General features: G+C 39.0%; 1 protein-coding gene across 4 annotated transcripts in view; it reads left to right on the top strand.

The window, feature by feature from the left end:
• Nucleotides 1–27,958, top strand: part of LOC132323771 (cohesin subunit SA-2-like) — a 58,192-nt gene that overhangs the window by 11,111 nt on the left and 19,123 nt on the right. For 3 of the 4 annotated variants that reach the window (XR_009485432.1, XM_059839398.1, XM_059839400.1), the window contains exons 7-20: nt 1,179–1,250; nt 2,965–3,169; nt 4,239–4,390; nt 5,648–5,721; nt 6,162–6,285; nt 10,251–10,349; nt 12,400–12,479; nt 20,581–20,688; nt 22,600–22,705; nt 23,546–23,663; nt 24,539–24,642; nt 25,088–25,180; nt 25,266–25,355; nt 26,345–26,548. Coding sequence is in view for 3 of the 4 variants with exons in the window: in XM_059839398.1 (XP_059695381.1) it covers nt 1,179–1,250; nt 2,965–3,169; nt 4,239–4,390; nt 5,648–5,721; nt 6,162–6,285; nt 10,251–10,349; nt 12,400–12,479; nt 20,581–20,688; nt 22,600–22,705; nt 23,546–23,663; nt 24,539–24,642; nt 25,088–25,180; nt 25,266–25,355; nt 26,345–26,548 (1,629 nt within the window). In the remaining variant the exon portion in view is untranslated. The remainder of the gene's footprint in view (nt 1–1,178; nt 1,251–2,964; nt 3,170–4,238; nt 4,391–5,647; nt 5,722–6,161; nt 6,286–10,250; nt 10,350–12,399; nt 12,480–20,580; nt 20,689–22,599; nt 22,706–23,545; nt 23,664–24,538; nt 24,643–25,087; nt 25,181–25,265; nt 25,356–26,344; nt 26,549–27,958) is intronic. The other variant, XM_059839399.1, reaches the window with a different exon arrangement.

Genomic DNA, 27,958 nt, shown 5'->3' with positions numbered 1-27,958 from the left:
ACCCAGGAACCAAGAGACTGTGAGGGAGGGAAGTTAATCTGTTTGATTTGTCTCCTTGGTTCACAGGACCTTCAGGGCCTCGTAATGAGGGAAAGGGAATGAGTATGTGACCTGCTTGGTCACAGAGAAGGGCTGCTTGCCTCTTAAAATTGCTTTAGTTTTGCTAACCCCATTTCCAGGAGTTGAGAGCCGAAGTGCTGGTTGCACACAGCACTGGGCTCCCTATGCTGACTGACCTTGCTTGAGCAGGTGGGGTTGGATTAGATGATCTCCCTCTCAATTTCTGTAATTCTGTGAAAACTTGTACTGATGTTGGAAGTAGAGAATGGCTTTAATATGGTCATTGAGGCATTTATTTCATCTTTGTGAGCCGTGGTATTCCTCAGTGATGAGACAGTCTTGTCTTTACACTGTTTTTTGTTTTTCTTCTATTTTAAGATAATCTATTTCTTCTGCTTTTGTTCCTGTTTGTGACATTTGCTTCTTGCAGTTCTTTATTCTTAGGTAGTTTTTCTTTCCTTTCCCATTTTGTTGCTTAGACATTTAGGAAGGGAAGAGTTAACTTTGGTGCTTAACTGTACAGCTAGACGGGAATAGAAATACTTGTGCTTCACTGAACCTGATAAAGAACTCTAGATTTAATACCTTTTGTTTTGGAATAATTACAGAGTTGAGAAAACATCTTGAATCAAGTCACACTAGTGCTGAAAACATTCTTCTCTAATTTGAAAAGCTTTGAAAGTTTTCTGTTAGGGTTTAGATGTTTTACATCTAGGTACCAAAAGTTGAAAAAGGTTATGTACTTAGACTTGCTGAGGAGCCATATCTTAGAATTAATAATGAGGGTTATACCTTGTGTATGTTTGCTTCTAAATTTTGTAAACAAGTTGTCTCCTATTAGTAACAAGACAACTCAGATTTTATATAAAAAGTGTGTCTGTCTTTTGTCATTGGTTATTAAAAAAACCAAAAAAAACCACCAAAACCCAACAAAACCCAGATGAGAAGGATTTAGGTTTTTTTGTAGCATTTTGGCTTGTGTGGGCCACCTATAACACACATTGGCTGAAGTTCTAATGGCCTTTGAAATATGTTGCATGCTTTGTAATGCTTTTGTCCATGAATTACCTGTGCCATTTCATTAACAAGCTTTCAAAATTTTGTCTCCTGCATTACAGGAAACTGGGTTGCAGTATAAGAAATTCATGGCCTATCCTTGGATCCTGACAGTTACTTGGCCAGTGGACATGGTAGGGCTGTTGTAGTTTTCCACAACTGTAGTATAACTTTTTCTGTGGGAAATTTATCGAACTCCTTGTTGGCACTTCATTTTGACTTTCTTCTCTTTCTGTAAACTCTGTATGAAAGAAGGAATCATTTCCTGGTTGAGTCAGAGCAGGAGCTCACATCTCTCTGTTGAGTGATTTGAATAGTTTTCTGGAAGAACCTGTGTTAAAGGCCTAATCTGACTTGATTTCTAGAAGCAGAGTTATTTCTCTAGTGGTTATAGAGGGTGCCTAAGGGAATCCCAAGTTAGGTGCCTAACATGTTGTGTATATGGTTACAGCATGCATGTTACCATTAAAGAATATCCCAGTGTGATAAACATGGGCAGTAGAAATGCTCTTAAAAAGTGAGAAATCTTTGTGTATTTTGTTCTGCTTTTCAGATTGAGGAGTAAGCTATGGTGATAAAGTAGGTATTTCCTGAAGTTGTCAATGGTCTTTCTACTGTCCATGTCATGATCAAGGAGCATTAAATGAGGCTTGCTGGAAACTTCCCTTTCTGTTTTGGCACTTGCTGCTACTGTTAGGCTCTGAACTGACTCTTGCTGCCTGGTCAGAAGCATATTTGAAATTCCTGGTGTGTTTTGGGTTGCAGACAGCCTGGTGATCATCCTGTATTGGCATTGCTCATTAAAGAAAGCAACAGCCCCTATGAGTTGGAAACATAGTTACAAAAGAGCATGAAGTGTACTTTAGAAACACAGGAAGTTGTGCTGAGTGTGATGCTGTGTTAGAATGTGGCTGAGAAGGTGTTTGCCCACTGGTGAAGCAGTGGCCAGCCTTCAGGAAGAGGTTTTCCGCAGTGAGTGAAGTTTTGGAGTTCCTTGACTCTGCTCACACATGGAAATATGAAGATGCAAATTAATATTCTGAGCCATTCCTGGGATCTGTGAGGTGTACATGAAATAAATGTTCACACTGTCTAAGGCTGCCATTTACAAAGTCTGTCTAGTGTGCTTTCCACTACTTTGTGTGAGAAATCATTTCACCTTCACTCTGTCTGCTTTCCTCCTGGCAGTATCAACCATACTGTGGACATTTATGTTTTTATTGTAACTTGCTTTTTGCATGATGTCAAAGGTATTGCCCACTTACTGTTTCTGTGGGGGTTTTTGGAGACCCAGATGCAGGTGGTATAGGTGAATGACTGAGTATTTGGCATTAAGCTTTAGCCTGATAAACTGCTCAGGCTGGCATTGCTACTGAGGAGAACAGTCCTGTCCTGTTCACACCACAGTTGTTTGTTTCCATTTTTCACTTACTTAATTTTCTGCCTGGATTTTATCATACTTTTGCAGGAAGAAGAAGGATAGGAAGCACTTCTACCTCTGAGAAAGTAGAATAAGCCAGGAGTGCTCACGGTTTATGCCAGTGAAAGTTACTTACTTTGCTCTGCCTTCACACACTTTCTCCCTCCTGTTCAGAGCTACCTCGCTTACATTGCTTTCAAAAGTGAGCTTTTATGACGATATAGCTCAAATTAAGCTATTTTGTCTCTCTGCTTGCTTGTGTCCTAGTTGCTTGTCCCTACTTTGGAATACTAACGATGAAAAAAGTTACAGGAGATGAAGTGAAACTGTCTGTCAGCAAAACTCTCTCAGATGTTCAGTGGGAGAGATGGGAATGCACAAGCAGAACTAATTAGTGTGTTTCCTCTCAACTTGTCTCTCCTGTGCAGAACAATGAAGACTACCCGCTGATCAGAACAGGACCCTATTGGAAGAAGTTCAAGGCCAATTTCTGTGAATTCATTGCAGTGCTGGTCCAGCAGTGCCAGTGCAGCATCCTGTTTGATAACTACTTGATGGACACCATCATCTCGTTGCTTACAGGGTTAGCAGATTCCATGGTCAGAGCATTCAGGCACACAAGCACTTTGGCAGGTAAAATCACTTGCAGAGTTGCTCTAGAGGTGCTGAGTTTTATTGACTTGTGTACTAACAAAACTGCTCTAAATTGAAAAACTGTTCACTGGAATAGTTCTCTTATGCACTGAGAGTATCTTCCTCCTAGTGTACATGAATGTCTGTAATATAAACTGTTTGTTCCCACGTGTATCTGAATTGAATTTGAATGCTTTAGATATGATAGATCTAACACAATTTTTTCTTTATGAAGAAATCTTTAATGCCTGACATGACCGACTTCAGAATTTTGCTGTTCTGAGTATTATATTTTTCAGTAACTGATTTTTTACAGTTTTCTATTTTGTTGTTTTTCTCCCTCCACTAACTAATGTGATGAGGTTGCAGTAGATGCTTCACCTTATGAAGCTTCCTTTGGAGAACTGCTATTCTTGTGGTCTCTGTGCAAAAAAAGAATGTTGCTTGTTACACATTTTTGTTTCAAGCAGCTTGATGGTACTAAAACTACTACTTTTTTGCCCTAAAGCCAGTAAATACCCTCTTTGCCATGCAAAGAGCACTTAAAATATAATTTATTCTAAAGTACGCAGTTTGCTTTAAGGGCTCAAAAAACTGACTTGTAATCTGTTCAAACCATCCAGCAATCCTTAAAGGAATGTGAATTTTTGTCCATTCCAGTAGTATATTAAGATTCCTAGCAATTTCTGAGCCAGCCTCAATGTTTTTTCAATTTTTTTCTTTTTGATTACCAGCAATCAGCTGTTCCACAATTCTAGGTTCTTTTGCAGAAAAGTCAGAGTTACATAAACTTACAAGAGAGTTGCCCAGTAAATTACTTCTCTGACCAGAACTCTGACCAAAAGTTTTAAATCACCAGAAATAGAAGTTAATTTTCCCTTTTTGATCATTGTCTGCCTTTAAAAGAAACACTGTATTTTAAAGCAAATTACTATAATCTAGTAGTATTCATATTTTTGATATAAACTGGATTTGGCTAACCATATCCTTTTTGTGGTAAAGTGGTGAATATATTTATGCTGCATGTCTCTGAGCTAAGCTAATTGTGTTGGGTTTGTTTCTTTTTTAGCAATGAAACTTCTGACAGCAGTTGTAAGTGTCCATCTGAACCTTGATGTCAACAAGCACAATGCTCAAAGATTGTATGAGGTGGAGAAGAAGAGGCTAAGTGGCAAGAGGACCAGTTACAGACTTGATCAGCTAGAGAGAAAAAGGAAAGAGGTTAGGGAAGTGTGTTGTATGGGAGATTTTGTGAAAGTGTAAAAGGATTGCTGGCTGCTTGCTTTTGGGTCCCTGCAGTTCTCTGAGGTTTATGTGTTTATCTAATGCATGGTGCAGAGCAGGTGTGACTGGCTTGATTAAGTGGTGCAAACATGACTAAGGTAACAACTGCCCTATGTGCTGTTAACCTGTGATGTCTGTCCTACTGGTTGCTTTTCTAAATTGGCGTCATTAGCTCTTGATCTTCACACAAATATGGATTTACACAAAAATTTCATTGTCTCAATAGCTCTGGTGTTGTGGAAGTGCAGTTTTGTATGTTTGTACAAATTACAAGCCCAAGTTTTAACAATGAATCAAAAGGGACACAGACTGTGTGTCATCTCTGTGTTAGTGATGCATTACAAAAATGGATTGAACTTCAGGGATGTCCTGTATAATTTTTGCTTTTCAGTTTCTGTTGTATCTTCCCTGCTCAAAGACAGCTCCTTTTCAGCTCTCAGAGGCAGAGCTATAACTGTAAAATATAGCTCTGGCTTGAGGGAGAGGGTGACTTGGTGAATGAACATCAGGTATAGTTCCTTGTCTCCTGACCTTAGAATCACTTACCTCTCTTCTGAGTTTTAGGTGTCTGTGGGCTTCTCTGAGACAATACCCTTTTTGTGGGCAGGAGTGTTTGGCTCAGACAGGATATTTTAGTATCATTTTAAGTTTGATCTTATGGCAAGGACAGAGGAAATGGATGTGTTGGAGGGAAAACCCAAACTTGTCACCCTTCCTGATGCTGTTGATGAGAGAATATTTTTATTAGGTAACTTGGATTTTCAGAAATTCTTACCTAAATTTTCGGGATTCGGTTTTTTAATAGGCTTATTGTGTATTTTGAAAATTTCTTTGTCTGCCTTTTTTCCATCTCTGTTCAAGTACATGAAGAGAGAATTTGGATCTGTACATGAGAATTGCTTAATACTTGTGCTGTATCTTTCTGTGTGATTTCTGATAGATCAAGACCCACTGTATCAAACAAGTAGCTTGTTTCCCAAGGCTAGCAGTTGGTATCCAATAAATCTTTCCTCAGTCTGTAGCCATAAAAAGGCCAGTTGCTAGTGCAGATACAGACCCTTCATTTTATGTTGGTACCACGTGTAAACACCAGCAGTTTGCATCACAGTAGTATTCCAAAGGCCCTGATGAAAATTTTTCCTGTGTAGTGAATTGTGGGACCAATATTAACATTCAGCTCTCTTTGTATTTCAGTATGAGCATAAGCTTCTAGAGGTACAGAACATGATGAATGCTATTTTCAAAGGGACGTTTCTAAACCGTTACCGGTAAGAGTGAAAATAAAGCTGTGACATGTATCTGCATTCCCCAGAAACTCCTGCTCAGATTGTACTGATAAGAGAATCAAGTTAAACATCCTAGAGGCACTGATGGTGTCAAGGAAAGTGTAGCTGTTAAATTGTTTTTAAGAATCTGGGCTTCCAAAAGGACCTCTCTATTGTGTTCTTTCAGTTCTTCCTGCTGGCTGTAGAGCAGTGCATTTGTGAATGAGAAGATATCCAGAATTGCAGAATAGTTTGTGGCTAAAAGTGGTCTAAGTATTGATTGAAGAATAACTTATAATATTAATATATAATATGAAGATACTGGGAATATTTTGAATTATACATGCTTTTGAAATTCCAGACTATAAAATTATTGCAAATAATATAATTGGTTTTTAAATTAACTTTTAATGCATTAATATGACAATTTTATAATTTCACAGTGATGTTATCCCTGAGATCAGAGCAACTTGCATTGAAGAAATTGGCAGCTGGATTAAAACTTACCCAGATGCTTTTTTGAATGATAGCTACTTAAAATATGTTGGATGGATGCTCTATGATAAGGTAAAGTTTAATTTGTTTTTTACTTAGGGCAGTACATTAGGTTTTTTATTTTAAATTCTTTTGAAAGAATCCTAGCATTTAAATTCTTGAGAATAGATGTCTAAGACTGGGGTGATACAATAAGAATTTACTTTTTTCCCCATTTCAGGTTGTATTTTAAAAGCCATTTTAACACTAAATAACACTGAATGTTTTTTCCAGTTTTCTGTGAATCCCTGTATGTGGAGTTATATTTATATGTCACTGAATTGGGAGTTATTTCTGAACTGTAAAATGGCTTATATCTTTTGAGAGGGTTAAATATTGACTGAAATTCTGCTTTTAGGCTTGATCCACGTTTAAAATTTTGTTTAGATTTATAAAGAATGAACAAATAAACATTGTCTACTACATTTCTGTTGTAGTAGAATAGTCTTCAATGCTGTATTTCTCGTCTGGAGTTAGACAGATACAGAAAATATTTACAGGAAGTCCAGCTGTTTCCCAAAGGGTTTTCTCCTTTTCCTTATGGTTTATTTTTTCTTTTGAGTAGAGGCCCTTTTAAAAATCCTCCAAATACCACCAAAACTAACAAGCAAAAAAGCCGAAAGGAGTCAGTAAGTCCAAAACACCAAGCAGTAGAACAAGAGGCAGTGGGCAAAAACTGATACCCAGGAAGTTGCGCTGGAACATGAGGAAGAACTTCTTTACTGTGTGGGTGACTGTTCCCTAGAGGAGATTGCCCAGAGAGGTTGTGGGCATCTCAGTGGAGATGTTCAGAACTGTCTGGACACAATCTTAAGCTGGGATGACCCTGCTTGAGCAGGGAGGTTGGACCAGACGGACCAACCAGATGGACCAGATGCACCATTGTGGTCCCTTCCAACCTGACTCTTCTGTGCTTCTGTGAAAGTACACTTTTTCTCTTGCTTCGAAAAAGCATGAGGGTCTTCAGGGGGATAGGAGTGTTTATTGGGAACGGCTAATTAGCGAAATCGACACGCTGTACTTCTGCAGGCCGCCTTTGAAGGTGCCTGTGGCTCCTGCGTGGTTGCTGAAACACGCAGGGATTTGTTTGTGTCGGCTGCGGGTGATGTTTGTGTTGTGCGGACCAGGTTGCACTCTGCCACGGGGCCAGCAGGGGGCGCGCGAGGCTCCTGCTTCCCGGCTTGCGCCCTCCCTCTGAAGGTGGCATTTGGGGTTTTAGGGCGACTGATCCATCAGGAGCTGTCGTTTGTTCCTGCATACATTTTATTTGATCACAATGTCTTTTTAGTACGTGTTCAGTTTGGAGAATTCTTAAAAGAAAAAGTCTGGGTTTTTTGAAGATGTGTCTTCATTTGCAGTACTCTGCAGTGAAGATTAACAGCTGGTGTCTCTAATTAATGCATGCAGCTCACCCAGTGCCATTTACTGGAAACTGGAAATAGTTGTTTTTTTCTAAGGTTTTTTTTTTTTTTTTTTTTTATCTGAAAGCAATGCTGATGCAAGCAGCATGGGATAAAGTGAGGTGTCTTCCATATTCTGCTTTTGGCTGAGACCTGGTAGTGCGCCACTGCTGCTGGCTGCAGTCCTGGCTGTGCTTTGTGATTTGTAGCCCAGTGGCTGATTGCCTGATTTATAAACAACAGCACCAACAGGGGCAGCAGTGTATTTTATATCCTGTCATTGATTTGTTTGGGAAGGCTGGGGAGGAAGAGCAGTTTTTAAAATTGTTTTGCCTCGAATGACAGTTGGGTTGTCTTTGCATCCAGGAGTAACTCAGAAGTAGACCTTCCCAGTTCATAATCTGGGAAGAGTTGATCCAGCAGTTCTATCAAACCATCTAGGTCCCAGCCTGTATTTGTAAGGTTTATTGACTGGCCTCATCTCTGTGATAGTGGTGGGGCTGAAATCTCATAACTGAATGTGTTCAAGCAGTGCTGGAGCCTGTGCAGAGCTCTCTGATGTCACTAGAGCTGCCCACCACTTTACTGATGTTTTCTGTCATCAGGTCAGGATCAAAATGTGCCATGATACAGCTGAGGCACAGTGTATGTGTTCAGAGTATTCTGAAAATGTGCTTACATAATTCCCCTTCACTCTGTCACAGCTTTGCAGGACCAAGCAGGCAGGTTTTTTGTCAAGATTAGAATGGTAGTTCTGATGAGGGCAGAAAGTGGTTGGGTGTTTGTGTTTGCTGATGCTGCTGCTGAAAGAACCTGAAGGTATATTCTTGATCATTCAACATTACTTCAAATCCTTCCAAAACTATGGGGAATGTTGAATTTAAAAAAGGGAAGGTGGTTGAGGAGGAGAAGCAAGGAAAATGCAGATGATAACTTAGGAAAAATAACAGTAGTTATGTGTTTCTATTTACTAGAGTTAATTTTCTCAGCACTTAAAGGAACATACGTGGGGAGTTGTGACTGAGAGCTTTTGGGTAGAAACCTCAGAAGGGAGATGGTGCACTTTAATCTGTTACACTTTATGTCTGCAGGCCTACACTTGCCTCCACCTGACTGACAAATGACATTACCAGGCGTGTGCCAAGGGCTATATGACCATTCAACAAACCAGTGCACACTGCTGTCCCTTTCCCCACACACAAGCAGAGTGTTGTGAACCAAGGGCAACTGAAAGAACCAAGAGAACCAAAGAACCAAGTCAGTTTTGCAGTACCTGAGCAAAACTGAGTTGGCTGAGCGGAGTTTGTTCCAGTGTGCAGTGATGGGTGCCACCTTGGGACTGTCTGTGAGTGAGTGCTGTGGCAGTTAGGAAGCAGAAGGTGTGGGCAACAGTCTCTTCCACAGATACTTTAAAATATAATGCAGAATAAGTACCGCTGGTGTGTCCTGGGCAGATTAGAGAGCAGTGTACATTGTTACCTATTGATCTTTCATTTTATATTTTTAGCAAAAAGCTGTCTTAAACAAAACTGTTAGTCAAAGCCTGCCACTGGATATCATCCTTGGCTTTCCATCTAAGCAGGTGAACAGGAACTTGTAGCAATGGATAGTCTGTGTGTAGGTGGTCTCCTTTCTTGGATTTCCATGTTTATTCTTCCTGCTATTGTTAGCAAGAAGAATTAAGAAAGAAATACGAAGAGACTGATTCAAAGCCTGCAGTTCATCTTAGTATCTCTGCTGATATGCTTAGCATTATAAATTTACAGAACACATGATTTTTCTAGGTTGGATCATCAAAATCACTTTCCTAGTTCCATTTAAAGCTTTGTACTTTGAATGATGTAACAATATGCACGAGCTAATTGAAAAACTGGCTGAGAAAAAGACTTCTTTTTGAGGCATCTCTGAAGCACCAGAAGTAATAGTATGAAATAACACCTTGTATGGGTAAATATATTTCGCCTAAATTAACTACTTAGGCTGAATTCAAAGCAACCATTTTCCTACAATACTTAATATACCATGTTGTAAAACAGAAACAGGGAGAAGGCATGATGCTTAACTCTGTAAGAATGTACAGTGCATTTCTAAGTTGTACCTCTTCCTCTGGGAATCTAGAGAAATCTGTAATTTCTTGGACTCCTTGTCTGTGTTTAACAATAGTCCCAGACAGCTGTTGACAAGAAGCAAGCAAAGTCTGGTGTATGGGGGAATGCTGGTTGTACTAAGTAGGCCATCCATACTCCTGTCTTTGTATCTTTAACAGATGAGTAGCACAATCCCTGTATCTTTTGTATTCTGTTGCTTTTATTAACTGTGGTATGTGAGAGTTTCTTTGGCTCTTAGGGAGCCTAACATAAACTTTGATGTAACCTTTGAGTTTGGCTCACTGCAGGCTTCCTCTATGCGTGAGAGAGATGAGCTTGTGTACACACAAACAAACTGGTACTGATGTCACTGATAAAGATGATGAGGCAGCATTCGGATAATCTGCTGTAGGCACCCACAAAGAGCTCTTATTTACATGATGTAAATGCTGATAGTGACTAACAAAGATACATGTATTTTGCTGTTACCCAATTTCTCTTTGTCTTACAGCAGGCTGAAGTGCGGTTAAAATGTCTTCTGGGACTGCAAGGAATTTATAGCAGAAAAGAACTTGCTTCCAGGATGGATCTCTTTACTAACAGGTTCAAGGTAAATAAATTACTGTTTCCTGGTTTTTTTAAGTCTAGGATGGGTGTATACACAGGGCCTGCTGTTTTGATCAGAGCTGATCTCCCCACTCTCTTGACTGAGAGGAGGACTCCTGCAGAAACAGCCTTGTTGACTGAATAGATGAAGGAGTTTTGCAGGGGTGTTTCCCTCTATTTCTGTGAACTCTTCCATTTCCATTTCGCTTTAGTTCACACGAAATGGTGTTAGCATGCACTGTGGTCAGTTATCTCCACCATTTATCCAGATTGGCCCGGTTTTTTATACAGGATCTTTGGCAGATGACAAAGAATTTCCTATGCTAAAGATCCTCTTTTTGCTATCCCTGATAATGGGTTAACCTTGTAGATAGTGGACTAGCTGTCCATGTATCACACTGATGTGGGAATGGCTCTCTTGATCTACCATGTCAGTATGAATCTTGAAGAAGGATCCCTTACCTCCTTTCTGAACAAATCAGGTGATACACTGTAGTTTTGAGTGCTTGTTTTGTGGCTTCACTGACCCTGTACTCTGCCTTTGTCATGCCAATATCCCCATTTATTTAAGAAGTAAGCCCTTTACTTTTTTTTAACCCTGGCCTTGCTAAGGATTTTGTCAGCTGCTCTTACCCTAGCAGGGTTGCACCTTCTCAGTATTTGAATAAGAAAGCTCAAGATGATGTGATTGATATCTCAGTCCCTGTGAATCAGGACATGATTCAATGTCAGGACAAATCAATGCCTGCATGTGGTAACAAACCCATGGCGTTTTTGGCAAAGGTGCAGGGCTTACCTATGTGTCAGAGCAGTTGCTAATAGTGAAAAATGCTTATCACATATCCTCAAAGAACATGAAATGGCTTAATACTGGTATCTTAGTAATAAATTATTCAGAATTAAACTCAGCTATCTAAGATTGACCCCTGTTTTAAAAGATTATGTGGTAGTCCCTTATCTTTCTGACTGCTGTAAGCTCTGTAACCAAATGCAGGATTGGTATTCAATAAAGAGTGATGAAATGGCTCTGGGCTGTTTGTGCTGCGATCTCCCTGTGTGGAGGATGCAGTATAAATGGATTAATGCTAACTCCATCCCCCAGTCAAAAAACCCCCACCCAAAAACAACTCCATCCTCTCTAAACAAAAGAAATCCAAACAGCTACACACAAAATACCAGTTTCAAAGTTTAAAGCATACTTTCTCAGTGATGGGGAGTGTAATCATATAACCATCAATCCATTTCCTGCAAATGGGAGTTACCCATGCTCCCTCTGTTACCCTTGAGTGTTCAGACTCAGGATTTGTGGATTTACATACCTTCCAACTGGATTGTGAAAAAAAGGAAGGTGCAAAAGGAAATGAATGTAGAGATTTAGAAACCATGTGTTGAATGGGGAAACTAAAAAAGTGCCAGATCAAGCAAGTCTAAAGGTGTAATATGTCTTAAAGATATAGGCCACACTGAGGTGTGCAAGTTCCTGGTTTCATGGGATGGGAAGTTTTTCAGTTTTTTGAGTGGTTTGCTTGTGTACTAAGTTACAATATTGTAAATTCTGGAGGTCAGCAATATTGCTGCTATGCCATGAGGTATCTTTATGACTTAAACTCTGTCTTTTCAGCGAGGCACTGACTTCTGTAATGTGTAGGTGCAGGCACTTTACTGTTAGTGGGAGAAACTGATTAGATAATGCTTGTAATTTGAGGCTTACCTTCATTTAACAAGTGCCAGTAGTAATATCTTAGAAACAAGTTGTCAGTCACTTTTAATTTGTAGTGTGTAGTTAATTTCTTGTGAACGCATACATTACATGTATAAAAAAATATCATATTACTGCATGATTAATTCAGTTAAAAAATTAACATGCTGTTAATTTTCAGGGGCTGGGGAACTGCTTGGTAGTAATCAAGTTGCCTTATGTCTCTTAGGAAATAGCTGCTGAAATAAAAATAAATCTCTGCTGTACTAGTGTAGATGATCTACTGTAGCAAAAATACATGTTTATTGAGAACAAACCATGTTACATCTTTTTATTGTCATTTTACATCCATTAGGATCGAATTGTGTCCATGCCTCTGGACAAGGACCATGAAGTAGCAGTTCAAGCCATGAAACTCTTGATGCTTATGTCACAGTAAATAATTTCTTTTTTAATTTACTGTATTGTTTTAATGGCAACAAGATCCAGGTACAAACCTGATGAATCTTCCTGTAATCACTTACTTGTTGGGAAACAGTTGCTTCTGGCAGGATATGAATTACAGTTAAAGCTGCTCAAGACATGACATTTTCTTTCTGTGGGAAATGACAGTCTTAAGAAAACCCTTGTGCTGAGATTCAGTCTGAAAACTATGTTTTCATATCTTTGTTTCCCTCTGAAAGGAAATTCTACCTTTTTTAATTTTAGCTTTTCTCAAAAAGAACATCTGACTGTCTTGGGGGACGTTCCCACTGAAGATGGGGTCCCCACGCCATCTTCTGTCCTAGGATTGCCAGGTCTTGACCAGAAGCTTGGAGAACTCTGCCCTCTTCCCTGTCTCTGCACCTGATGCAGGAAGCTTTGAGCTTTGAGGCTGTTGCTAGAATTTGGACTTTTAAGATTCTTGGCTCCAGGGCAGAGACTCTGGTAGCCTTTGAGCCCATAACAGACTGACAGGAGATGATCAAGTGTGTGATTTTGCTAAGGCCGAAGACTAACAGGAGAGTTGTTTTCTTGGGAAATTTACCTGCCAGCCATAGAGTTGGTAGGATAATGGCAAGCTGGAAGTGTGGGGAAGAATTACACTTAGTATTACAGAAGTATATAAATATTTTTCTGGTACATCCTTAAGCAGCATGTTTATTTTAGAAATGTCTTTATTTGCAAAATAGGTGTAGAATAAATATTCTGTCCCTCTTTCTCAAAGCAAAATGGGAATAAAAACTGCACTGCATCCCATTGATAATACAGTTCAGATGTTAGGACTCAGTGTCTTCTCTGTCTGAGAGTGTAAGTTGAATTTTGGTGATATAGATACTTATTTTCATGTACAGCATGAGACATTATCCAATAGCCTTGTGGGATTTGCTTCTCTATTTAGGCCAGAAGTATTAGTCATTGCTAGAGGAGTATGTAGACCTTAGTGGTCCAACTAATGTGGTGTTGTAGATATTTACAATAAATTTCAAGTATGTTTGCATATTGAATTGCTGCTTTATTGTCTCCTGTCTCACTTCACATTCCACTGGTTTGAATGGCATTTTTCCAGGCCTCCTTCAATAGGCACAGCAGAACAGCATATGATGCTGTGAGCACTGCACCTTCTTCTGAAGGTAGTGCCATTGTTTGGACCTCACTAGTAGTAGCCAGGGTTATATTGTTCCTGTGTTCACAATGTCCATTTCTACATCCCTTGGTTCCCCATGGTGCCTAGCTGTTGGAACAAAGCACAATGCAGTGTCCATGGATAACATGTCCCTGTGCTAGGAGGAGCAGCTCACCATTGTTGAAGTACAAAGATTCCATACACCAGTTATGGCTGCACTTGTTCCGTATCTGAATTAACAAGAGCTATATTGGCACTGCAGCTGTTTATCATCTCTGGCTTTATTATAAGGGATCATGTTCTCATTAATGCAAGCTGCAGCTATAAAAGTTTGATCAATGTTTCTTTTTCCCTGAAGCAGTTTTTTCTGAATTTTGCTTAAATATGGTTTCCAGTGTGAATAAATGCCATCTAAAGTTTTCTGAATGATATTTTTCCATCATAGGATGCAATTTTCATAAGTAAAATTAATACATTATGAAATTGTTTTTAATTAAGCTATGTAGAGACCTAGCAAATACATTATTTTCTTTCTTTTTGCTCCTCTATTGCGTAGCCATCCTCCTTTCTTCCACCGTACCCCCAGTTGCTCTGAGCCCTGCTGATTTGACATAATTATTGGAGTGGTGAAAGTGTGCATTGGAAACTCAATAAGCAAAATCAGCAACAGCTCTTCTCTTTGATAAGAGTAGTGCTGACTAGTCTACAACTCTGTGTGAAGAAAATGCAGACAATATAGCCAATAATATATAAGGATATATATTACATATATGTATTATTATTAGGCTCTTCTTAATAAGAGCCTGTATCAAGATATATATTATTGTTCTTATATATTATATATATCAATATATATATTATTATTAGGCTCTTCTTAATAAGAGCCTGTATCAAGATATTATTATTATTATTATTATTATTATTATTATTATTATTATTAATAATAATAATAATAATAATAATAATAATATCAATATGTATATTATTATTAGGCTCTTCTTAATAAGAGCCTGTATCAAGATTCTTTTCTAGCAGGGGAGAAGCTGATGCCTTAGTACCTACAATAGTGGCAGAACAGACTTGCTGCTGGCAGTGCAGAAACCTGCAGGGCTAATGTGTCTCAAATAGGTGTGTCTCATAGCTCAAAGCTTTTGTGTGTATCCAGACACACACAAAAAGTGTGTCTGGTTTTTGAGCAATAGTGCTGGTTGATACGTGCAGTAAAGCATGAAATTGAGTTAGGGACAGCAACTCCCCTGCCTCAAAGAGGATGATAAAGTAATAAATGACAACTTGTATAAATGGCATGGCTACTAGTATGCAGTGGTGGAAAAAAATTTTTGCCACTTTTGTCATGCTGTCTTGGCTTCTCTTTGAATGGCTGATTTTTGTCATCTGCAAATTTGGCAACTGAATTCAAGTGGCCCAACTTGTGTTTTTAGTGAGATGTCAGAGACCCTTCAGATCAAGTTTCTGAAAGCTATTTTTAAAGCTACTGGAAAGAATCTCTATCTGAATTCTCTCTATTTGATCAGGAATCATTAATTTAAAAAACAAATAGTCCTCATTGATGAGGTACAGACCTTCAGAACATGTCTCTAATCTTGGAATAAACATTTTGTTATGTCATGACATGAGTCATCCAGGAATAGCTTTTTTTCTTCCAATTACTCAGTTGGGTAATTTTTCTTGGGAAAAATACATTATGTCAGTAACTTTCTTTGACTGACTTCTATAGTTGTCTTTTGGGTCAGCATAGTAGCAAGACCTTGTTGCTAATTGACCATTTTTGTGATGTTTTGCAGTGGCAGGAGAGCTGTGCTCCATGTATGGTAGCAGCAGCTTTGAGCATCTCTCAACCATCACTGCATTCCAGTTCTGTGGAATATACACTGACTACTCTGTGTACTACTGTCCCATAAAGCTGCTGTGCCTTTACATTCTCTCTCTTGATAGCTAGAGAGGCAGTGAAAACACTGATCTTTTCAATTCACTTATATGTATTACATTATTAAAAAAAAAAATCCTGGTGTTGATTCAAATTTCTCTTGCTATGCATATACTTAGGGTTTTTTTCAAATCCATATTTGTATTTTCTTCTTGTGTATCTCTGTGAGCTGAGATTTTTTTTTCCTTCTTGTTTGTTGCATGTTGTCTCAATTGAATGCCAGTCTTTGGGCTAGTAGATTTCTGTTTTTACACAGCATGATGTGATCCTGGAACGGAAATGAGCTTATGAGGTTTAGCATATAAGAAATTATTAATGGTACTGAATTATGTATAATTGTTAGCATTAATGTTGCAAAGGACCTGACAGGGAATAGAACTAGGAAGGAAATAAAGAGGGAGAAAGCATCAGTGACAATGAGAGACCAAGGTAAAAAAAGCATTGCCTTTTAGGAGGCAAATTAGTTCCATGTGCCTACTGCTAGACAATTCTGTTAATTTTTGTGTGCTTAACTACCGAAAGGTGTAGAGGGATTTTGGAAGAGAGCAGCAAAACTAATAAGGTATCCACAGTAGATGCATGGGGAAAGGTTACAGGTGGTGTGGGTAGGGGCACAAATCTACAATTAGCTTGAATAAGTGAATAGCCCAGGGGAAAATGACTTTGATTTACTTTAGTTAAATGTAACTAGAAATTAAACTGAGTTTTAAACACAGAACACATTGGTCTGCCACAGCACAATCACAGTGTATTGCAACATGCTAATCCCTTTGTACAGTGGGTGAGAAAGGACTATTGTTACATTTTAGTGTATGCAACCGTATTGTCATTTTGCTGATCACCAAAGTGTGTCTTGAAATAACCTGCAATGGGAGCAGAGGAGTGACAGTGAAATTGCAGAACAGTTTAGTAGTACATAACTTTTGTACTTAAATTTTTTAGTGCAGGCATTAGAATACTTTTAACAAACATTTTTTTTTCATTGATAGTGCTCTGTGCACGTATACTACTTTTACAATGCATCTGCAGATTTGGATGTTTAACTTGACTTAATTTTAAATGCAAAGTGACCAGATTCTTTTTTGATTGAGATGCTATACCTTGGATTGTCATCACCATAATGTGTACTAGATCTTACCCTGCACAGCCACTAAAAACAAAGACAAGCATAAAACTCTGTAAAGTGCGTCAGGTGTGTTTTTATTTTATTCTTGTGATTTTGATGGTTATCCTTGGTATGAGCAACAGCACAGACCAAGTCAAGCTACTCCAGCAGTCATACCTCTTGCATGCAACCAAATGAAACAAAAAGCAAGATATGAAATCTTTCAACTGGTGGCATATGCAGAACAAAATGGGTCTGTGATCTCCCTCTCGAATGTCCCAGTTTCCTCTGGGACATGTTCACACTGAAGTGCAGAAAAAATGGTATGTCATGAGATTGGTATGTGGAAGGCCTTGCCTGTTTATTTTTAGGTACCTAAACACTGGCAGGCACTGGCAGGCTTAACCTTTATCTGTTGCTTGGCATGCTGAGGGCTGTAAATTTGCAGCAGTATTCCTGCTGTATTTGAAGTATTCTTTGTTTGGTTGATGATTGCCTGATGGATGTAAAAAAGAAAGGCACCATTTAGTGTGGTAGTGTTAGTGCTGGTGGTTGCAGGTGTAGTCAAATGCTGCTGCTTGCAGAGGCAGGTAAAATGCCTGAGCACTCATTTCAGAGAGAGTTATAAGCCTAAACCTCATCATGGTCAGAGAGTAGTGGTTGAACAGTAATAGTAGTAGTAGTAGTGCACACAGGTATTCCCTCCCACTCGAGAAAGGAAAAAGCAGAAGATCAGGTGCTTAGGTGATGTCGGGAGTGTCTGTCAGCTTGTGTTGCAAAGGAAATGGATTCTTCTCCCTTCCTTTGCTTCTCTGCTGTTTGGGGGTGCTTCCTTTGCAGCTGGAGCAGCATCTCACCTACTTGTGTCTCGAGGAGAGAGAAAATAATACTGCACTAGATTAATGTAATGGATAAATTCCCAACTTCTTACAAGACAGAGTTAAAAATGGGGAAGTTGGGATTTTGGAAATCACAGAATGGCTGAAGTTAAAAGGGTTGCCTGGTCCAGCCCCCTACTCAAGAAGAGCCACGTAGAGCACGTTGCCAAGGACTGCATCTATATGGCTTTTGAGTATCTCTGGCAATGGAGATTCCACAGGCTCCCTTGGCAGCCTGTGCCAGTTCTCTGTCACCCTCACAGTAAAAACATGTTTCACAGTGTTCAGAAGGAGCCTCCTTTGTTTCTGTTTGTGCCTGTTGCTTCTGGTCCTGGGTACCAGGAGCAGAAGCCTGTCTCTGTCTTCTTACTCCCACCACCAGGTACTTACACACATTGCTAAGATCCCCCTGAACCTTCTTTCCTCCAGGCTGAACAGTCCCAGCTCCTTTGATCTTTCCTCAAAGGAGAGATGCTCGAGTCCCAGGAAAGATAATCCCCAGATCATCTCTGTGACCCTTTCTTGGTCTCTCCCCAGTCTGTCTCTTGTACTGGAGAGCCCAGCCCTGGACACAGCATTCCAGGTGTGGCTTCACCAGTGCTGTGTAGAGGGGAAGGATCACCTCCCCGCACCTTCTGGTAACACTTAATGCAGATTGGGATACCATTCACCTTCTTTTCAACAAGAGAACATTGGTGGCTCATGTTCAAGTTGGTGTCCTCCAGGATTCCTTTTCTAAGGGTAGAAAAATACCTATGGAAAAGCAGTTTTATTAGTACTGGAAAGGAAGAGTCCTTAATTTCTATCCAGAGAGATAGGTATTGAGGTATTGCTTAGCTCTTCAAGCTATCTGAATGATTTAGTCAAGGAACTCTTTTAAAATATAAACATTCAGGTATTGCATTCATTATTTCTACAAATGTGCTAAAGAGAGAAAACCTGAAATACAAATAAGAAAAAAATTAAATATAAAAAATGTGTGCACTTGACTGGCATGTTCATACAGGAAATTTCATTTAAGCATAAGAAAAAGGTTTTTCACTGAGGAGTGATCCAATACTGGAACACATTGCCAGAGATGTTGTAGAATCTTTGACTTCATGGATTGGACACATCAACCTGCTGTAGCTGATCCTCTTGTGATGAGCAGGGGGTTGGAGCAGATGTTCTGCAGAGGTGCTGACCATCCTCAGTGCTCTATGATTCTGTACTGGTTCAGTTTAGATCACCATATGTTTGTGAAATTTCTTATATTCCCAGCTGTCCACTGGTTTTGAAAAAAAAATATAGAGAGAAAAAATGACAAAGATGTCTTCATGGAAACTAGTGCTTTAAAAGAACTCAATAATAGATTGACATTAAAAAGAGTGAAAGAAACATTGTCAAACTATTTTTTTCTGTAAATTCCCCATAGCCTTTTAATATTTATTATGTCTTTTTATTCCTGTAGGTGCTCTTTGTTGTCATTCTTTGTTTTACTCTCACTTATTAAACTTGTAGAAGTTTAATAAATTTGATCATTCCTTGCTTCACAGGACACACCACTGCTTATTCATGTGCTCTAATGCACCATAAAACCATATTACTTCTCTCATTTTTTTACTGCTTAACATCAATAAACACATTTTTACTCACTTTCCCAGTTCTGTAGATAGTTAAATGAGTGACATAAATATTTCTCTTTATGGTGATTTCTTGATATGTATTGCTTTACACTTCCTATATGTTCTATTACTGCAAATATATTCTCAAGGTAATTGCATATTTAGAGTCCACCAAAACCTGCCTTAAGTATGTAAGGCAGCTTTTATTTCACATTATCCTGTGAGACCGATTCATCACTTTTGGAGGCATACCATTAGCACTTTCATTTAAAGACCTTTTTAATGGATGCTCCAGTGATAATCTCACCTAGTGTGAGCTCACTTCTTTTTCAGTCAGGTTGGAGGATGTTTTGGGGCTTTGTGACTTGTGAGGATGCTAAAGGATCCAATGGGGTGGAGACAAATGGGCAAGCATAGGAAGGACTGCTGATTTTTTTGTAGACATTGGTCTTAGCAGGAGAATGGCATGAATCCTCAGTTGTAGAGAGGGTGTTGGACCACAGGTGTAGATGGTTTTAAAGTGTTACTACTGGAGGATTGAATGCAGTGATCAATAAAAACCCTTTTTTCCCAGCTGGGTGTAGTAAGTGTAAAGATCTCATATGTTGCTCTTTCATTCTCTGAAGTAGCCTAGTCCAGTGACATTGTTGTGGCAGTAAGTAGCAGATATTTGGAAACTGTAATCCTGGCTTTGGACTTCACTGCTCTGGTACCTCTTCATTGGGTTATTCAACCTTGATGCTTCAGTTTCTTTTTTGTAATTATTCGATATGAATACCGTTTCTAGCTCTGAGAGAGTGTTCTAGGTGTACTAGTTGGCATGTGGTGTTCTCAAGATGTGTAGCTGAATGAAAAAAGTCATGACTTTTAATGTATTTGTGCAGAGAGGTCACAGCCATAAGCTTGCCATCAAGAATGTGTTTTTATTTATTTTTTTGTGGGGCTCTGGTGTAATAGAATATAGGTTTTAAAATACTGGAATAAATGACTTAATAATTTGTACTACAGAATGAAGGTTTCTAGTTGTTTATTATCTTCTATGGTGAACATCTAAGCATAAAGTAAATGCATGATTCTCCTGTTTTATTACTATTATTCTTTTTACCGGGATCACTAATTAATGTAATTATACTTTAAATTAACGTTCATGTCCATGCAGTGGGCCTGATTTGTCATGGCTTGCACAAACCTCTGTTTCTCTACACAGTGAGTAAATGAACGCTGCCAATTTTGTTTGAGAGCATTTTTAGAAATGCCCTACAAAAATTTACACATAGCTGTGTAAACAAGTTGCACGGTTATGGAGATTCAAGTCTAGTAAAAGCTGGACATAGCATTCATGCTATTCTTTGCAGATAAACCTGGCCTATAACTTCCGTTGTTATTTTTGCCTAGGAACTGTGAGGATGTGTTATCAGCTGAAGACTGTGAAATGTTATACCGGTTTGTTTATACCACTCACCGTCCGCTTGCAGTAGCAGCTGGGGAATTCCTTTATAAAAGGTATCTCTGCCTGCCTACTTCTTGCATGGTCTCCTTTGTTTTAGAATTAAGGTGGATTTATTTAAGGGGGACATTAGGCATCAATTTTTCTGCTGAAAGTGTGTGCCCCCTTTTTTCTGGTAATCAGAAGAGAAATGCTGTCTGGGGGTAATTGCATGTTTTCCTGCACAGCCCTGAAACAATAGGTGTGAGAAAACACAGAGAATATGAAACTAATTGATCCACAAGTGCCATGCTGTGTTGAGAACATGCCCTCTTTCTCTCTACTTTCCTATTGCTTTGCTTCTTACAAGCTAATCTGTCACCTGGCATCTGCTGGATTTTCATAGTTTGGTGATTAATCACAAAAATGGCCTCCTCTTCTCCCTTTGGAAGTTGCCTTATACATTGTAAAGGCTTTGAATAATGAGAGATGCAGCAGATTAAAAAGCCCTCCCAATTTCCTGTCAGGTTAATGAAATACAGGGTTTATCTTCCCCAGGAGTAACTCTTATAAATGGGCTTCTTATAATAATGGTTGCATGAAGTTGTATGGAGTTGGCATGCTAAAAAGGGAAGAGATAAATATTCTGTCTTTACCACTGAGAGAAATAATCTTGACTTACAAAAAGAAATGAAACCAAAAATATTAGGCAAGGATTTTGTGGGGGAACATTCAGAAATAATAATCATCTTTCCATGCATACAGAATCTCTTCTTAGTTGTCTTTTCCTGTTTAACTGAAATGTTGGCATTCTGGAATTTGTGGAACTAAGTCCAACAGAAAGACAAACAAAGAAAAACTTCAGTTTTGATGAATCTGCTATTACATCTGCTAGACTTAGTTGTTTGTGTTGGTCCTAATATGCTCTCATAAATTAGATGTTTCTCCTCTGGGAACTCTGCTTCATTTTGCTACCAAAGTGATTGCCCTGATAACTTCACTTTTTCTACCCAGCTTGCCAATGCCTTGAGGACACCTTGACCCTGTAAATCTCATCCTTCTTGTTTGCCCAGTGCTTTTCTCCAGCACTTTTTCCAGTATAGAATGTTCATTTGGGTGTGATAAGACATATTAGTGACACCCTTCTTTCCCTGGTTATACTGCTAAGTTTTAGTGTAAATGCTTATGCTTTCCACCCCTGCTGCCCCTTTTTCTTGGTTTGCACAAAATCTCCTCCATGTCTGCATATTTTAACTTAGGTTACTTAGCTGGCATAAATTATGCCAGCAGAAACTCTTCCTGCATGCACAAGCTTTTGCTGACATTTAGTAGTGTGGTCCAGCTCTTAAATCCAAGCTATTTGGGCCTTACATTAATCTTCAGGGATGGCCTTCCTGTATTTTTCTTGGGATTAGCACTTTTTGTGGGTAGTAGTCAGAGTCATTTTGGTCAAAGGGGGAAATGGAAGTGTCATACTGTGGTTTATACCTCAGACAGAAGAGGAAAAGCAGTTTCCACTGTATTTGTGACGTTAATTGCCTTATAATTACAAGATACTGTGCTTTCCTTAAGAAGCTGCAGTTCCAAGATGCACTGTGATGTGAATAGTGGCTGTGTGGTAATATCTCTGCTGTGTTGTTAAGGTTTTTAATTTGGCCTAGAGCAAGCCTCTTTTCAAGCATGAGCAAATGCCTATGTCGTTGTATGATCAGTCTGTGGAATCTGCATCCATCGTCCAGAAGGGTGGCAGGGTACCTGTGAAACTGTCAGAAATAGTCTCTGCATCCACAGGGATAGCATATCTCTCATAATGGAAAACAATCTTTTTTCCTTTCATCTTATAAAAAAGTCTAATGAAATTTGGGGTAAATAAGTAGACACTTAAGAGAAATACAGTCTTTGTGATCTTGACAGAATTAGTGTTATATTGGTAAATGAGTGTAAGGAGAATGTAGCAGAACTGGACTGACTTGCTTTTCTTTCGGCAGGCTGCTTAGTCGTGAGGGAGATAAAGTTCAGCCCAAAGGAGGAGGAAAGTTTGGGGCGAGCACTGACCAACTGAAAAGATTAATACACTTTTTCCTGGAGAGTGAGGTGAGAACTGCCCCTGCAGTAAGCCTTGTAAATCCAGTGTTGCATGTTAAATCAATTATCTTCTTGCTTTTTGAAAGCAGTTTCTGTTGGTGAGCTCTGAAATGTGTGGTGTTAGAAATGTTCTTACTCTCTAGGTTAAGTTCTTAAGGAAGCCATTGCTGTTCTGTTGTATTAAACCTAATTTACAAGTGTGCTGATGGAGAGAATCAGTGAGGCAGTAACTGAGGCAGTTTCCAGAAACAACTTGAAAGACTAATGCCACCAAGTAAGGGTTTTTTGGTATGTGTCCATGTCTCTCTGGAGGTAGATGTGGGTTGCTGTACCATGGCTCCATGCTGACCAAAAACTGTAGTTTTTTGAGAGTTTTATCAGTGTAAGAGCTGATAAACAGTTCACAGTTTAGCTTTTGCAGTGGCGCAGATCTCTGTCTGGCCAAAGTGTCTCAGGCACAGCAGTTTTGAATCTTTCTGCAAAGAATTGGTGGACGACTTGTTTCTAGTCCTGTGACTGAATTTTTGGCTGTTACAGTCAGCAATATAAAGCAATACAGAAACTAGTTTCAGAGATTATTTAATTTAAATTTAAATTTGTGTTAATAGGGAAAATTACATTTTTTTGCCTGCTTTTCCTGATTTTTCACCCCACTTTCCTGCTTTGTATCAGATTGAAGACATGGTGTATAAATGTTGATTGGCCTTGAAATAAATATGTTGGAATACTGCATGTGAATATATATGTGAATGACAGAGCATTGTCATTGGAAGAGGGAGAGGGACATATGAAGCTGTATTTCTTTTAGTGATATGTTTGCTTCTATAAGCTTGTGTTTTTAATCCCTAGCTACACAAACATGTTGCATACCTAGTAGACAGCTTGTGGGACTGGGCAGGCAAATTCCTGAAGGACTGGGAGTGCATGACCACTCTTCTATTAAAAAATGCTGAAGAAGCTGGAGAAGGTGGGTAAGCAAAAAATTTAGTTTTGTCTGAATGAATCTCCCCGTGCTATTTTTTGAACCTTGCCTTAGCTAGTTTAGGATCATTTCATATTGCAGTACTATTTGGTCCCAAATTGTCGTCCCCAAGTGTCACAAAGCAGATGCAACTCAATGCACTGCTAGTGTAATATTTGTATCAACATGTGTGTTTTATTCAGTATTCTGTATTTATGTAATGTTAGTTTACAACCTGTCCAGTAAATACTTGTGTAATTAAGCCATAATGCTTATGTAGTGTTCACTTTGTTTGTCCAAAACTGTAGAATCTAAAAGTATTAATAGATTGAAACGCAGTTATTGTCAGGCTTTTACTCCTTCCTCAAAAGAAAATGAGTAATGTATTGAGTTCACTAACATCTAACACTAGAGGGTTTGTTTTTTTTTTTGTAGAATTATTTTGAAGTGAACTTAAATAAATCTTTAAAGTCCCTTCCAACCCAAACCATTCTGTGAATAGTTGTTGCAGACCTGGAGTTGGTTGTGTGATTAAAATCAGTTTGTAAACCCAGTGAGTTAGAGCATTTTGGTACTCAAAAAAGATTTGTCCTAAATGAGACACTAGTCAGTGGGAGACCTCATTAAAACTGCCTGTGTTTTTGCAAGCCCAACTGCCCCAAAAAGTTAAGCCATTAAGGGATTAATGGTGCTCACTAAATGTAGAAAATAACTTCCTTCAAATGAAGTCAAATACTCTTTAGCTGTTTATTTAGCAACACTGCATCTCCCATTCTTTAGTGTCCTTCCACAGTTCCTCAGGTAAATGAGTAGGCTTTACATCAATTGTTGCTGCATCTTCACTTTTCTTTTGTGTGATGCTGAGTCTGATTTACTTCCAGCACTGAGCGATGCCCAGGAAAGTGCTCTCATCGAAATCATCCTTGCAACAGTCAGAGAAGCAGCTGAAGGTCATCCTCCAGTGGGCAGAGGTGCAGCCAAAAAAGTCAGTGCATCTTAGTCTTATTTATTGTCCTGTCATCACATTATCTTTGCCTTATGTACTTTGCCAGACAGCTTGTTCCTAGTTGCAGATGTATCATAGGAAATGAAATAGCTTATTTTTCTGAAATGTTGCAGTGTCTATTCACCTCCAGATCTTATTAGAAGTGGATGTTGAAGGAGATGAGCATTAGAGGGGAGCCACTTGAAGCATGTTATTGATAAATGATGAGCATTTTATCCATGACATAAAGCTGTTCAGTAATTTGTATATAATTTAAGGTCAACAACAAAAAAAAAAAAAGCATCTGATTTTCTTAATGGAAAAGTGTCTTTATCTTAGGTTGATATGCTTGAGACAATGCAATATAAGTTAAGCTTGGGTTATATGTAAGCATCCACTCAAATCCCAGAGATTTTATAATTGAAGCCAAGTTCTTTATCTGCAGATTTTGTCAATAAAAGAGAAGAAAATCCAACTGGAAGATTGTACCAAAATTACTGAGCACTTCATTGTGGTGCTTCCTCAGCTCTTGGCAAAGGTAACTAACAGCTGCTCTGTGAATGCGTGTTAAATATTTCATTAAAATTCCTGCAATGTACTCATATCCTGTTTTTTCTCTGCAGTATTCAACAGATGCACAAAAAGTGACAAATCTGCTGCAGATTCCTCAGTATTACGATTTAGATGTTTACAGTACTGGACATCTAGAGAAGGTGAATAGGATGTGGGGGGGAATTGGCTCATGTTTATGTGACAATATAGGGAGTTTAATGGGATTTGGAACAAGTAGAAAATTGTTGAAATACAATGAAATGGTCTCATACCTTAAGGAAATTGGTCTTATTCAGGCTTTACTTTTTGGTTTGGAGCTGCAAAAAAAAAACCTTAGTGCTTGTCAGTTCTGATATGCTGGGTCTGGCCTTGGTGGATAACGATTTGTGGTTTTGTCTGGTAGACCCAGCTCTGGGTTTTTTCATTCCTGGCTGGAGGGAGGGTGTGTTATGCCATGTGTCTTAAGTTGGTGTCTCTCAGGAGTTTACTGCAGAACAGGTTTCATTCTTCATGAAGGCTGATTCCCAGCTGCTGGGGAATGACAGTGACTGAAAGATAAGAATGGAGATAATATAGCTGCTGATGGGAAAGGGATGGTCAGAAATGGATAGATGAAATCCTTGAAATAGCTTAACGTATTCTTAGGCAGGGGTGTTTACAGGGAGGCAGTGTTAGGCAAACACTCTGATGTTAATTTCAGCCCAAAACTTGAACTGGAAGAGAGCGAGTCAGCAGAATGGCACAAGTTACTTCTTCCCACTAAGAGTGAAGACCCTGTTGCTGACATGATCCAAAACATTCTCCATTCTCAATTGCTGATGGAGACAAATTCTGCTGTTAAAAGACAGACCTGTTGTTTGGAAAGGCATCTTTTATTCCCTATGTAATGCTAGCCATGTATTGCTGAAGTAGAACTTAAGGCAGTTACTTCATTCTTTAGGAAGATCTAGAGACATAATGATGAAAGAGAGCTATAAACACAGAAAAAAAAAAGTTGTGTTGTTTAGTCTTACCCCTCTTCTGCTTAGACTGGCATTTGTTTCGTCTTGTTTATATGAACCATAGGGATATATGGGCCTAGTGAAACGATTTAAAGCATAAGAGGATTTTTGTACAATTGACGTACAAATGCCCCTTTTATCACCTGCAGCATTTGGATGCTTTGCTGAGAGAGATAAAAGACATTGTGGCCAAACACTCCGACATGTCTGTCCTCGAGGCTTCCTCCAGGACTTACTATATCCTCTGCCGTGAAGAAATTGCCATCTATAGCCAGGTGGATTGTGCTCGAACTCAAATGATAGATGAGTTGATGAAACAGCTTAACCAGCTACTAGATTGCTTCTGGCAAAAGGTGAGTGTGACTCTTTGAGGAGTAAGCAGACTGTTTTCCTAGGAATAAAAAAAGGAAGACAAAGAAAATTAAGGGGGTTATGGAACTATTCTTTGCCTGCCATTTCTGCTTGAAGGAGGCAGAACTCTAAAATATGAGTTTGCACTTCTGAAAAGAATGGTTCTTCACATTTTAATGAAGTAGATATATTTTGGCAGGAATAGAGTTGGGAAAATAATAAACAGGGTAGTCCACGCCACCAATCGGGCATTGTATGTCTTCTGGCAGGCTTTTATTGGATGCTGATGTTGTAAAATGTGTCAAGCCAAAAGGTCCCCTAACCTCAGAATTATTTTGTTGATCTGTGCCAGTGTGGGAGAATGTATACTTGTGAGGAAAAAAATTGCTACACCAGATATTCTGGACCTAAGAAATTGCTTTGTAGTTACTCCAGTACTGTGCCAAAGATACTATGTGCAAAATCAGCTAGTGACTTCTGTCGATGTGCAGGTGATGAGGCTCTTCCCAAAAAGGTACAGTTCTGTAGTTCTCCATATTTGACTGTACATAGCATGCCCTTTGTGCTATCACTTTGGATGTAGGGAAAAAAACCAAGCAAACAGCAGTCTGTAATGCAGATTGTATAGCTTTGAGGGTCTTGGAAATAATGACTTCCCCCTTGAAAGAGGACTGCAGTGTCTCTCAAAGCTTTTCATTAGGTCTAAAAAGCAGAAACAGCTGGTGGGGATATGAATAGCTTGCTGGCTGAGCTGAACAACAGAAGCCTGCAGCTGATCTGATCAACTGTGCCATCATGAACAGGTGTCATGCCATGGTATGAGAGTTAACACTGGCAAGTTTTTATTGGACACAGGGATATCGCAAAATGTGTCAAGCCAAAAAATCCCCTAACCTCAGATTGGATTAATTTTATTGGTCTTAAATAGAGATCTATGTCAATGTGGGAGAATGTGTACTTATGAGAAACAAGATCAGTGCAAGACCAGGGATTCTTCGACTCCTCCGTAGTATGATCTATATCTAAATAAAGAGATTTTTCTCCTGGAACTCCTCCCTTCTAATTCCTGGTTGTATATTTCGTCCTCCAGAATCACATAGTATACTTGTGGAAACTACAGCAATTGCATCTATGGGAAAGTATTTAATATATTTTTAGCTATCTTTGAATGTGATCTGGCAGCTGGAAGCGGGGAAGGTCAGCACCATGTGAACACAGCTTTCCAGAGATCCTTAGCAACTGTGTGAGAGACCATGTTAGGCTAATTGCTACTTTTTACTCTGTGTTAGCAATACTGCAGTCTAGGGAGGCTGCCATTGGTTTATTAATGACAGGGATTTTCCCTTATAGAAAGTTCCTCTGCAGTTATATTGTTTTCTTTTGACTGTAGAGCAGGACATGAGTAGCATGGT

Source organism: Haemorhous mexicanus, chromosome 2 (assembly GCF_027477595.1).
Source record: "Haemorhous mexicanus isolate bHaeMex1 chromosome 2, bHaeMex1.pri, whole genome shotgun sequence".
In the NCBI taxonomy this organism is placed as follows: domain Eukaryota; kingdom Metazoa; phylum Chordata; class Aves; order Passeriformes; family Fringillidae; genus Haemorhous; species Haemorhous mexicanus.
This window is presented reverse-complemented; position numbering and strand designations above follow the sequence as displayed.